The sequence below is a fragment of the Pelecanus crispus genome, chromosome 5 (genome assembly GCF_030463565.1).
Source record: "Pelecanus crispus isolate bPelCri1 chromosome 5, bPelCri1.pri, whole genome shotgun sequence".
NCBI lineage: Eukaryota > Metazoa > Chordata > Aves > Pelecaniformes > Pelecanidae > Pelecanus > Pelecanus crispus.
The window spans coordinates 43,402,018-43,415,455 of record NC_134647.1 but is presented as its reverse complement, the minus strand read 5'-3'; the positions used below and the strand labels follow the sequence as shown (position 1 = coordinate 43,415,455).

The window sequence follows — 13,438 nt, the reverse complement described above, 5'->3', positions numbered from 1 at the left end:
GATGGCACCTTCTATTTGGGATCCGGTCCAAGCGAAGGGCCACAGCACTCTGGTCAGACACAAAAATACGTAACAGAGCATAAACTGAGAAGGTCAATCTCGGGTATCCCCTCAGACCCTAGAGATAACATTTCAATTGCCACACTTACAGGAACATTTAGTTCCTTTTATTCCACTTATTTAACTCTGATGCCCACAGCAATTCCCTCCAGTTTTCTCTTTCCTTCCCTGGATTTACCAAATCTTTTTCTATGGCACAGGATTTTTGCTCCAGCCTTCAGCTGTTTTTATGCTTCATCGGAATCCTTTTGTTCTTGGATTCCAGCGACAGATCTCCTAGTCCTTCTTTTATTTAAATCAAACAAACAAAACAGATAAAAAAAATTGGCAGCAGTTCAATATTATCATACTCAAAGCAGATCCAATAAATACAGATATTAGAAATTAGAGCTATCTGCTGTCAGAACACTTTTCAGAATCTGAATTCTCTCTTGCAGCTGCATGGTTTGAAAAGAAGAGCACCAGCTCTAAAGCTAGAGCATCTGACTTGCAATAAATATGAAAATAAACCACAATATATTCACCTGGGGATTGGTTGCCAGGAAAAGTATGATGATGAATTGATGTCCTTAATTGATACAGCATCTTTTTTACTGCATAGAAACTGATGTCTTTGAGCAGGCAGGCTTTGCTATGTGACTGTTTTAAAGTAAATTTTTTCCCATGTCCATACTGAATCTCGGTTTGGGCTTCAATTCTGCAAACACTCACATGCCTCCATAACTTTGTTCATCCACCTGTACCCATTTTTTTCCCCTGGGACTCATTTTCATATAGATAACTAATTTTTCTGATCATAATTTTGTTGTGTTGACTCTTCATTTTACTGCCTTTCCAGATAGTTTTGTGGGAACATGACAGAAATTACAGAGTATGATGTGGAAGGGACTTTGACTAAGGATGTGCTTTGTTTTGGCAGGAATTTGAAGCTATTGTGAATGCCTCTGGAGAACATGGCATTGTTGTCTTCTCACTGGGCTCCATGGTCTCTGAGATTCCTATGAAGAAAGCCACAGAAATCGCAGATGCCTTGGGATCAGTCCCTCAAACGGTATAGTTTCCCTCTTCCCCTTCCAGCACAGCAATTTGAGACTGTTTTCAAATACAGTATGTGATTACCTTCAGCTTTCAGTGTGCTTGGTCCTCCCTTCTTTCTCCTGCTTCCTGATACTAGAAGAAACTATCAACCCAGCTGCTCTGCATGACGAAACAGGTTTTGTGCACCAAAGATGTTTGTAGCTGTGCTTTTCAAACCCACTGAGGAGCAGCAAGAGGCTGGTTGCTGAAAACTGACATTGTGTTTACTTCTCTTGAAAGGTTGTGTGGCGATACACAGGAGAGGTGCCCCCCAACCTGCCGAAGAATGTAAAGCTTGTCAAATGGATGCCACAGAATGATCTTCTAGGTAGGTCTGAGATACCTTGAGTGATACCAGCATGTTTCATTTAATCTGATAATGCTGTTGTAAGGCCCCATTAGCATGACCTGTGCTGACTACCTGTATTACTGTGGGTCACAGGACTTCCTTACAGCCTTTGCTGTTTGAACCAGAGCTTGTCTTTTAGAAACTTACCTGACTGCGACTTAAAAATTGCTGAATTATGAAACAACACTGTTTGGAAAGATTTTCCAACACTTGACTACCCTTCCTGTCAAAAATGGGGGGTCTTTATCTCTGACTAGCCAGTTGCAACACCCAGCCATGGGTTTTTGTCTATGGGACTGAAAAGAATATTTAAGGTCCCAGAGTGAGCATTTCCAGACATGTTGTTGGGCTTTTCAAGTGGTAAAATTGTACGTGCTATTGCCAGGAGTGCATTTGTTGGTTAGACAACAGGGCTCAGCTGTGGGAGATCTGCAAAACCAGCAAATGGAAGACATAGTAAAAAAGCAAGCAATGGTAGCATCCTCTTTGGCTCTGATTTCATCCTAAAATCTGAGAAGCTTTGGAGGATTATCCAAGACTTTCCAGAGATTACCCAAACCAAGACAGAGCTCTACAACCCAAGGTTCATTCAATCCCCTGTAAATGTCCTGTTCTCTGCAGCCCTAAGTCTGTCCATAAGTAATGATGCACATGACAGCCCAAAGTTCTTGATTTATACGTACTAGCGCCATTTTTGTGCAAGTTTTCCCCCAGGGATGTGTTACTGTGACTTAACAAATCACATAGCTAAGCAAGTCTTTCTTTCCTCCACAGCTCACCCTAAGACTCGTGCCTTTATTACCCACGGAGGCTCACATGGTATTTACGAGGGCATATGCAATGCGGTGCCAATGGTACTAATGCCTTTATTTGGAGACCAGATGGACAATGCCAAGCGAGTAGAGTCACGGGGAGCAGGACTGACACTGAATATACTCCAAATGACTTCGAAGGACATATCCATTGCCCTGAAAGCAGTTATTAATGATAAAAAGTCAGTAATAGAAGCAGTCTTTCTCTTTACACTGTTGTGTAACATCAGCACTCTAGCTTCCAGCATAACAGAATACTAATCTGTTCTTATATGCCTTCTTATATCAAAGTTACATCATTGAGAAGCTGATGCATGCTCTGGGTTAACCTCATCTTGTCCCTGTAACAGCACTGTCCTTCTTACTGCCTGGGATTATAATCATTAGGTGACAAGAACTGGCTGATATGAGAGGATGTAGGTATTAGAGAAGATGGGGTATAAGTGCAATGGAAGAAATCAAGTTGACAAAAGATGTGTCACCTGCTTAAAGCCGAATTTACTAGGCAGTGATGTCAAGGGCTTTGACACAATATGGTAAAAAAGGCAATCGGTGAAGTGAGATGTGACAAACTGCTTTTGTTCCCCAAATCAGTGGTGACATGAGTCAGTGGGGAGCCTGAAAAGGTTGAAAGGCTGCTGCCTGGCTGATTTTCTTTGCATGAGGGTTGCCCAGAGATGCTGTCTGCACAGCAGCAGGAGGAAGGAGACAAGTGGCAGTGTCTCGGTATAGTCCAGAGGCTGTACTATGTCAGAAAGCATTGCCTCCCAGCTGGCAGGGCTTACTAAACATAGCTATTATCACTCATTTATTTTACAGACCAGTTTTCTCAGTCATTTTTCTCCCCCTAGTGCTCATAAGGAGCTGTATGAGCAAAGTGAGCTGCTGCCTGTCTCAGCAATGCTCGACAATTCCAGCACAGAGCAGGAGGAATATGTGCAGATACGCCGAGGCGGTACGGGGAACCATGCTGGACATCATAATATTGCGGTCAACATGCCCAAGGTGTTTTAAGGCATCACAGTGAAAGGAGCTTTAAGACATGCCTTCCTCTACCCCACTCCCATTCTCTGTTGTCAGTAGGGTGTCTCAGTCCTCTTCCTGTCATGTTTCTGAAAAACGGCACCTTATTGCCATTGTTTCCTAAACACTGTTCTTACAGCAATAATAATCATAACAACAGTAATAATAATAGTAATAATGCATCTTGATCTTCAGCTGGGCAGCTTTTCTACATCCAGTCTCAAATTTCAGCCAGATACCTTCACCCCAGAGCTTTTGCTGATAGCTCAAACTAAGCTTTTTCTTTTTCTTCTTTTCTAATACCTTTCCCTCTTTTTTTTTTTTTTTTGTCATTGACAACAGCACTTTTCTGGGCCCATAACTTTGCCATTATCCTTCTCATAGGGTGGTGGTATTGGCGAAACTGAGACTGGGGACTCAGTCTCAGCAGCACAAGTCATTGAAAACACCAAACGTCTTTTCTTGGCAGGTACAAAGAGAACATCAAGCGTCTCTCTGACCTTCACCTCGACAGACCCATCCACCCCCTGGACCTGGCTGTGCACTGGGTGGAGTTTGTAATGAGACACAAAGGGGCTCCACACCTGCGACCTGCTGCTCATGACTTGAACTGGATCCAGTACCACTCCCTGGATGTCATTGCCTTCCTCCTTGCCGTGGTGCTCCTCTCCCTCTTCATTTCTCTGAAGTGCTGCCTGTTCTGCTGCCGCAAGTGCTGCTGTAAGAAGGGAAGAACAAGAAAGCCAACCAAATCAAAGTCCCAATAGCAGATGAAAGCAGTGGTAGGAGATAAGGCCTCTGCTCCAGACCAGAAGGAGCAGAGAACATCTCAAATTTCACTAAAATAATTGCTGACTTTCAGTCAAGAAATAATAGCGTTCCTTTAAACTAGCACCAGGGGAGGGGTTGTTTCACTGATATAATTTTTGCCTTTAATTAAGAATTGGTTGTTAAAAATAATTTGTATAGGAGTGCTTCAGTTACTTGGGAAGACGTTAGTGTGAAGTCCAAGGCTGCTGGCTTCCACATCTTGGTGTACAGAGGACTCAAGGTGACTTTTTTTTTTAACCTCTATATGCAATGGAGATATATAGAGATTTCATAAGACACTGCTTCAAGGGCTTTAAGAGAACCATTTGCTCTAGTGTAAGACTGTCAGTTTTATCAAGCACTTTGAAATCCTTGTATAGCTGCTGTTACAGAAGAGGCAAATGTTATACACTGACAATATGTCACATAAGCCAAGCTAGACACACGTCTTGAATGGGTTTTGTGTGTGTTTACAATACCCTGAACTCAATTAAGGTTTCATCAGGGAAGTGATAAAGCCACTGGTGTTTCACCCAAGTTCCCCATCAGGCAGAGTGCTGTATCTGGAAGTTACCTGTGAGGTGATGAGACCTTTGTAAACACTGTTTATAAAACCCAACTGATTTACTCTTTGTAAGTGATGTTCAGGTACCCAAACCCAAGACACAAACCACAGCCCTATAAATAAATCCCCAGTACTAACTGTAATGGCTCTTGTGTTTTCTGAGTTAAGAGATGTGGGGCTGGACACTTGTTCGCTCATGGGGAGAGAGCTGGAGATGGGAAATATTCAATGCCCCATGGTGTGAAAGCCACCTCAATGCACAAAAGCCAGTTCTCAGCATTACTGTCTCACTGCTTGGTGACTTGGTCCTTGCTGAGAAGTTACATCCTGAGACTGCCACAGTCCCCACTACTACGTATACAAAAAGTCAGAAAAGACCTTAAACATAAATTAATATTCAGGGCTCAAAACAGGCTGGGGCATCCCGGTATGTCATGGCACCACAGGCATCCTGCTAAGTACCTGGTGCTGTTATTTTCTATTGCTATTTGAAAAAGCATGCACTGTAGTGAAAGCTGTTAAGTTCAAGAAGATGGTCCCTCTGTTCCTCAGCCTGTCCCCATTGCAGTGCCTGATTCTCATGGGCATCCATACCACCTGCAACCTGTCCAGGACCAATGCCGACTGTTGCTTTTCATCATCTACCTTTCCCTCCCCACCTCCTGCCCTCAGTAAACAGATGGAAACTTCTTCAATGGTACATGCAGAGGGAGTCCCCACAGTGCATGAGAGCTGACCTGCTTTTAAAATGCAGCTTTTGCAGCTCCACACGGAACGTGTGACAGGTCTGACTGTCCCCACAGTCCTGGCTGGAGCCAGGTGACAGCAGTGCATCTGTGCAACAGTACACAGTGCCTCTGAAAATGAGACCCAGCGAGACCTCACAGTGCCCATCACACTACCAGTCGCAGTAGTTTCAGTCATCTCTAAGCATGGGGCTGGCTTCCAGCAGCTGTCTGATGCAAAAAGCAGTTTAAAATTTCCTTATGGAGATGTTGTTCAGGTACCCTGCAGCAAACAGGCTCTGGATGAATCCAGTGCTTTTATCTGCATGGACAAGAGAAAACCGCCTTAATTTCAGATCAGATTAACAGAATTTAAACAAAAAAAATCCCAATTGCAGCTGTTTGGGGTTTGGGGGTTTTTTTTCCCCAACTCAAAACCTCTTGTGTAGGTGGAGGAAAGGAGCTAAGAGAAAGGGAAGAGGATGCAAAATGCCCATCCCGTGGCTTTCATTTCAGAAAGATCTCTACCAAAACTGAAGTGAAACAGCAGCAGAAACCAGGTATCCTCCTCCTCTCCTTTTCCCTGTGCTCTCCTTAGCCTCGACTAGTTTGTCCTGCTCTTTATTTTCCCTTGGCTTATGGAAAAAGAAGGAGGAGAGAGGGGCCTTAAGGGGACATATGGGGCCGGGACTGGACAACCGCCATTGTCGTGTCCGATTTCAGCTGCGCCCAGCAGAGGACACTACAATATCACTAACAGGAGGGAGCAAGGAAAAGGTCACCCTTCCCTGCCAAGCCAGCCCAGGTGGGTTGGTAGAAGTCGATAGCGATTTGTTTATCCATCTGTGCTCCAGGAGTACGGACCCTGCTGCAGAGAGATCATTTTTAGAATGAATTAGGGGCCAAACTGCGTGGGACAAGCAGCTTTGGTGCAGAGAAGGGAGCCAGAGGGGCTGCAGTATCACACAACACAGCCTTCCCAATCCTTCTCAAGGGAAGAGTTACTCTGGGGATGCTATCCCCTCTTATCACCCCTTAATCAGCTACCATATAGAGCTCTGCTGCCCCTTAAACGGGGCAGAGAGCACAAGCCCCTTCTTCCTTTACTGGGAGAAGGAGAGATCACTGCCACGATGCATTTCTAAGAAACAGAGCTGAGATTGGGTCACTTCCAAAATGGGAAACTGAGGCAGGGCTAGCCATCTCTCCTCTTCCTGAGCTGCGCAGGCTCCACATTGGCCCAGGGCTCCAGGCACTGCAGCCTGAGCTTTTCCAGCAAACCCTCCAAATCTCTGTTTTTAAACACCGGCCAAAAGACAGGAGCCAAAATCCCTTTGCTGTCCTTGGAGAAAGGAGGCACAAATGGTTCCCGCCTCCAGCACCCTCTCAGCATCGCCAAGTGCTCATGTAGCACCCCTTCAGAGCTGCGAAAGCAGAGGAGAGCTTTTGCTTTCCGCTCCTGCCTGGGGACTTTTTTTAGTGTTTGTTTTATTTTTGCCTGGATTTTAACATCCAGGCTTGCAACAGTAAGGCTGGGAAGAAAAAGCGGTGCAAGCCAGTACTGCTTCTGGCTCTTCTGGTGACCCTCCGACCTCCCTGGCTGCAAAACATGGGTGAGAGTGTCTTTCGGTTTGGGACACAGCAGCCCTGGCTCTGGTGGGAGGGTGCAGTCGGCATCTCTTGCTGCTTCCCATCAGCCAGACTGTGGGAAATGACAGGAATTGCTGACATTTTTCTGAAGCCACAGGGTTTCTGCAGCCTCACCCCAGCCCTCTGGTCCCCAAGGGCAACAGTGAGGTTTTTCCACCGTCACAGGAGCTCCAGGCACCTCTTGGGCTTCTCCATCTCCCCAGCGTGTGGGTCCAAGATGACCCCTGGCCCACAGGGATAGAGTGCACAGCGGGGGACTCGCCCCCTTGCAAGACACACTGAAATGTTAATTATGCTCATTATCCAAGGGCACAGCAAGAAACAGCAGTGACCTGCAAATGAGCACTCCCTCCCCCTCCCCTGCGCAGAGCTCTCAGGGCCAAACACCCACAGATGGGTCCCTGGTGCTGCCTTGCCCAATGCACTCCCACTCGACTGCTCATGCTCAGATCTGCAATTACTTAACTTGATTTTTTTAAAGATCTGTCTTTTGGGTGCCTTTGTAAAAAGTAAATACTGCTGCCAGCAGCCAGCCATGACCCCAGTTTGAGGGGTTTCACAGGAGCTCCCAAACCCCCTTTCAGACTTGCTTCCCACTGTGGGAAAGCACTGAAAGATAAAGATGAGCAAATGTGGTGTGCATGCCCACATCCCTGAGGAGTGCAGACGAGGGATGCCGACCTGCCAGGAGCAGCGCCAGCCTCATTTTAAAAAAAAGGCAAAAAATCCCCAAACCACATGCATCCACAAACAAGGATGCTTTGGGACTGCAGACATGATGACTGCAATGGTCCAGCGCCCTGGACCCCTGAAAGCCTGGGGAGCAGCGCAGGGGTAATGCTGATATGGGCAGCACTATGCAGCCCCCCACTGTCCCCGCAGGAAGGGGTTGAGGTCCCCCCACAACATGCCCTGGCTCCGCATTGTTCTCCAGAGCTATCCCAAAGCAGACTCTGCTCCCTGCAGCATCCCAGTAGGCGAGCTCTATCCCACAACCTGGGGCTTGGCACTGGAGATGTTCCATCCCGTGATATGCCATGTGATGGCTGGCTCTGGTCCCCAGCATTGCCTTGAGGATGGCAGGGAGTCACCACCAGCAAGCCAGTGGATTGCTTTTAGCTGGAGCGGCCACACAGCGCTCCAATTAACTATCACCTGCAGAGGTGTTTTTAGGAGTTATTTATAGGTGAGTGTGATGAAACCTGGGGAAAGCAATTGCCAAAGTGAACCAGGCACAAAATGCAGGACAGCCTCTCCCCTCCCCAGGGAGGAATGTGCCCTGCTGAACCCAGAGAGGGAGCAAACTGTTCTGGGTTTAGCATTTAAGCTCAGTGAGCCAGGGTAAGCCCATGTGGCAGCTGGGCTCAGTCCATAGCTTGGTCCATAACCCTGCTGCTGCCAGTGCCGCAGGCTGCTGGGACTGAACAAGGCTTACAAAGGAAAGAGAAGATGAAATCTCAATCTACAAACATTTCCTCACCATCTGAGCCAGCTCAGGATGCTGGTATATCCAGGAGAGGTGATGCTGTCTCCAACCTCATATTTCCCAGAATGAACTCCTGCCCTGACTACAGCAGGTGTCATGGTTTAGGCTAACCATCACAAAAAAAGCTGGTCATGCGATTTCTGCTTTGACAGGTACTAGCAAGTGGTCCCAGCATCAATTCCCTTTCTATTAAGGATGGGTGAAAGGTTTCATACGACAGATCTGATTGCTTAGGATGATAAAAGCAAGTCATCAGCACAGGCTGTTCAGACATCAGCAAATCCCAAATCCCTCCCAGCCAGATAGTGGCTGGCTTATCTAACCACGTGACCTCTCTTCAAAGCCAGTCTGAACAAATGGAGCAGATTTCTTCCCTGAAATGCTACCAGCCTAGATTATCTTGGGGGGAAATGACATGGTCCTCCCTTCGCTGGGGCAGATCCAAGCAAGCTGCATCTGTTACCAAGCATCCTTCTCTGGCTCATCGCTTTCTCCCAGCGAGGGACCAGACTGCATCCCAGTGACTAGGTTTGTGCCACAAGACTTCATAAAGTGTCTGCTGGAAGCTTTAATTAATGTTTGGTAGGGGGTAATCAAAGCAGGGCAGGAAACCAAGGTTCGTTATCTTCCAGAGGCTGCTGAAGAGACAGTGGAGCTGTCCTTTGAGTTTTGGCCACAAATGGTTGGTCCAAACTCCTCAGAAGGGTGGGTCTGAGATGATTTCAGCATACCACGAGGGAGGCTGTGGGATGGATTTGGTGATGGACAGGGGAAGGGGAAACCACAACCAGCAGCACTCCTGACATTGAGTGAGGCTGTTAAACAGTTAACAAAAACAGTCCTCCCCAGCCAGAGGCTGCTTCCTTTTCATGTAGGACATCAGGGTCCTCCCACCCCAAATCAAACAATCATTGACCCCTTGCAGAACTAACCACCTGACAAGTGAAGCTTGCCCCTTTTGGCCAGGTTTCACTGCATGCAGCCTTTGGAAAAAAACACACATTTATATTCTGCTTTTCTCCCCCCATTGTAATAAAAAAGCCTAAATGTGTCATTTGTTGCTTGGAAGTCCCTGAATATCACTGATAGATTAAGCCTGCTGAGTTGTGAAGAGGCAAGCTCCAGGGTATGCTTCTTATAAAGCCTGTTAGCCAAAACCAGGGCTTTCAATAGGAGGCATGAGCGGGTCATGCCACGGATGCGCAATGGGAGTTATATTTCCAGGGGCAATGACCATCTCTGGTTTTTACAGTCATCCAAGCCCACGTTTTATGAGGGATCAAGCCCAGTTAAGTTGGCTTGGGTTATTAAGGTGGGCCGGTTATAGGAGTCCAGCAGACAAGGAAACCCAAACCTGGAACAGGACTGCTGAGCCAGATATGCCTGGAATGCTGGCAAAGCCCAACACTCAGGGCAGAAGTCCAAGAGATGCATCATGATCCTTGCTGAAGGTATTTTCTACCATGGTTTTCCACAAAGCAATCCATCGTGCCTCCACCTGGCATGGGGGACACAGCCATCAGAGGAGTGCAGATGCAGGAGTCAGCAGTGGGAACGATGGCCTTCTGGTGGCAAAAGAAACCTGCCAACAAGAGGAAGACATAGGAGCAGCCCTTTAACCAACTCCTCTCCTCTAAGCAATCTCCACATGGAGACTGGTGACAAGTGGAGTCCCTCAGGGGTCCGTACTGGGACCGGTGCTATTTAACATCTTCATCAATGACACAGACAGTGGGATCGAGTGCACCCTCAGCAAGTTTGCAGATGACACCAAGCTGAGTGGTGTGGTTGACACGCCAGGAGGATGAGATGTCATCCAAAGGGACCTGGACAAGCTGGAGAGGTGGGCCTCTGTGAACCTCATGAGGTTCAACAAGGCCAAGTGCAAGGTCCTGCACCTGGGACAGGGCAACCCCCGATATCAATACAGGCTGGGGGATGAAGGGATTGAGAGCAGCCCTGCGGAGAAGGACTTGGGGGTACTGGTGGATGAAAAGCTGGACATGAGCCAATAATGTGCACTTGCAGCCCAGAAAGCCAACCAAATCCTGGGCTGCATCAAAAGCAGCGTGGCCAGCAGGTCGAGGGAGGTGATTCTGCCCCTCTACTCTGCTCTGGTGAGACCTCACCTGGAGTACTGCATCCAGCTCTGGGGCCCTCAGCACAAGGAGGACGTGGACCTGTTGGAGCGGGTCCAGAAGAGGGCCACCAAAATGATCCGAGGGCTGGAGCACCTCTCCTACGAGGACAAGCTGAGAGCGTTGGGGTTGTTCAGCCTGGAGAAGAGAAGGCTGCGAGGAGACCTTATTGTGGCCTTTCAGTACTTAAGGGGGGCCTACAGGAAGGATGGGGGCAATCTTTTTAGCAAGGCCTGTTATGACAGGACAAGGAATAATGGATTTAAACTAAAGAATAGATTTAGACTAGACATAAGAAAGAAATTTTTTACAATGAGGGTGGTGAAGCACTGGGAGGCCCCATCCCTGGAAACATTCAAGGTCAGGTTGGATGGGGCTCTGAGCAACCTGATCTGGTTAAAGCTGTCCCGGCTCACTGCAGGGCGGTTGGGCTAGATGACCTCTAAAGGTCCCTTCCAACCCAAAGCATTCTATGATTCTATGACCAGCTCCTCATATCACAAGATAGGTGTCCTGACAGCAGATAATCCACAACAAGCATTTAATTGAGAGCTGGGAGGAAGCAAAGCAATTGATTTTCAGCAGGGATTTCTAGGGATGAAAACAGATGCCCACAGACCTCCAGGGTCTTTAATCAGAGACTCCAGCTTTCATTGCAAACTGCACTGGGCATCCGGACTCCAAGAGCTGGCGAGGACAAAGCAAAAATCATAGACACATCAGCTTTTCTGTACAGACTGCAATAACCCAGAAGTGACTTTTCTTTCTCCTCCCCTTCTGACATCTTCTTCAGTCATTTAGTGTTGAGCTGAGCTGATACAAGATAATAATTCAATTTTGATGGCTGAAGTAGAGGAGAAAATGATGCGAATGCATTTCCAAGGTGACCCACGCTGAAGCAGGTCATCCCCTTGATTGGCCAGAGGAAAAAAAGCCAAATCATTTCCTTGAAGTTGAAATATTACAGGGAGTCAGTCAGCAGTGAAGCAGCTAATAGGGAACTGCACAGATCAGATGGCTACTGCCCTTTGTGCCCAGACCACGTAGGAGCAAGGCAGCACATGGTGAGGCATCCATGGTGGGGCATCATCTGTACCCATCCCGGCAGTGAATCTGCAGTGCCAGGGCAGTCAGGAGGGGTCTGATAACCCCATCAGAAACCAACCCTTTATGCAAGTAATTCAGAAATAATTCAGAAAATGCCACAGCAGACCATCAGTGGGACATAATCTCATGCATGCTCCCTGTTTGCTTTCTCATCAGGTGTAGCTGTGCTGGAGGATGGGTTTTCATGCCATGCTACGTTGTGAAGCTCCTAACATCAACCACTGACCCAGCCATGGGTTACTGCACTAACCAATTTCACAGAGAAAAGGAAACAAGTACGGATGGGGATGGGCAGCTGAGTTAAGAGACCTTCTTACCAGCAGAAGCTTGCTAGCAACTGGAAATGAGGAAAGGCAGGCAGGCAATGGGATATGCAGAAATCTGCAAGCTTCAAGGAAGCAAACCAATGCATCATTATTGGACCAGCAGATCCGTATGTGTAATCTAATCCAGGATCATTATTCCCATTTTTATTCTCCGTTTATGCACATCTCAAAGCATGTGCATCTGTGCAAAGCGAGCAACGAGCTGTTCTAGGAAAGCATCTGTAGGAAACATCAGAGGGCTGAGAAGCAGCAGCAAGTAAAATAGTGGCTCAACTGCATCATCCCCCTGATTACAACTTTGTCCCCAATGTACCATTTTAAAGCCCAAATGTTGGCCACAACACAGCTGCTCTCCAATAGTCACGGTTGAGCCTTTGGACTGCAGCAGTGCTCATGCTGTAGCCCTGCTCTCTCCAGGGAGCTTTAACTGAGGTCATGAATCGACTCAAGCCCCAAGAGCCCGGACAGTGTCTGAACCACAGCCCAAATCTCATGATGGCCACAGGTCTGGGCACTGAACCAAGCAGGGACAACACAGCAAGGACTGAGTGAGCCTGGGCTGAAGGAGCGTGCTGGCAGTACGTCCATCAGCCTGCTGTGGAGACCAACACCCTCCTGAAGGTAGGGCTGAAAAATTAAATGGGTTGGATAGGAAAATATCTGCTCGAGAAACGAGGAACTGCTGAGATCAGGAGACAAAAGGAGGAGAGCCAACAGCTAGCTCCTGGTGCATCATCCCTGGAAGAGTCTGGGAAGAACTAGTTTGCTCATTCCCTTTGACAATGCAAAGGGATGTTCAGTACCTTCCTTAGCTCATGAGTTCCACAAAAAGATTACTTTCTTATTTTTTTTCCCTGCTGTCTTCATTTTCTCCTAGGCTAGACCTTGGTTTTGCTTTGGAAATCAAATCACATTATGCCGAAAAGGAAATTCCCAGCCTCCATCCATGAGCCGGATGGCCTGGTATCAGCAGGGTCTGGTACGCAGCTCTGTGCGCTCACTAGCCCCCAGCGTGCATCCTCCTGCAAGCAAATCCTCCTTGGAAGGAGGGCCTGAGACATTCAGGAGAGGACACAGTAACACCCACCCAGGCATGGACAGAGCAACGGGTGCCAAGCAAGGTCTAAGCATGTCCTTGTGTGCAACACATCCTCCTCACCACCCACGAGATGCAGCGGTCCTGGCTCAGCAGCCCAGATGTGCCTCCCCATGCTGGACCACAAGATGTGTTTACCAAAGATGAAATCAAACCATTGCATCTCCTCTTCGCCCTCAGTAAACTGAAGCTACAGAAAAATATTTCACTTCCA

At 47.5% G+C, this 13,438-nt stretch overlaps 1 protein-coding gene across 1 annotated transcript in view; it reads left to right on the top strand.

Annotated features, from left to right (window-relative positions):
• Positions 1–4,088, top strand: part of LOC104025615 (UDP-glucuronosyltransferase 1A1) — a 29,500-nt gene extending 25,412 nt beyond the window's left edge. The window contains exons 4-7 of the mRNA XM_075711190.1: positions 980–1,111; positions 1,378–1,465; positions 2,261–2,480; positions 3,791–4,088. Of these exons, the coding sequence (XP_075567305.1) occupies positions 980–1,111; positions 1,378–1,465; positions 2,261–2,480; positions 3,791–4,088 (738 nt within the window). The remainder of the gene's footprint in view (positions 1–979; positions 1,112–1,377; positions 1,466–2,260; positions 2,481–3,790) is intronic.
• The last annotated feature ends 9,350 nt before the right edge of the window (positions 4,089–13,438 follow it).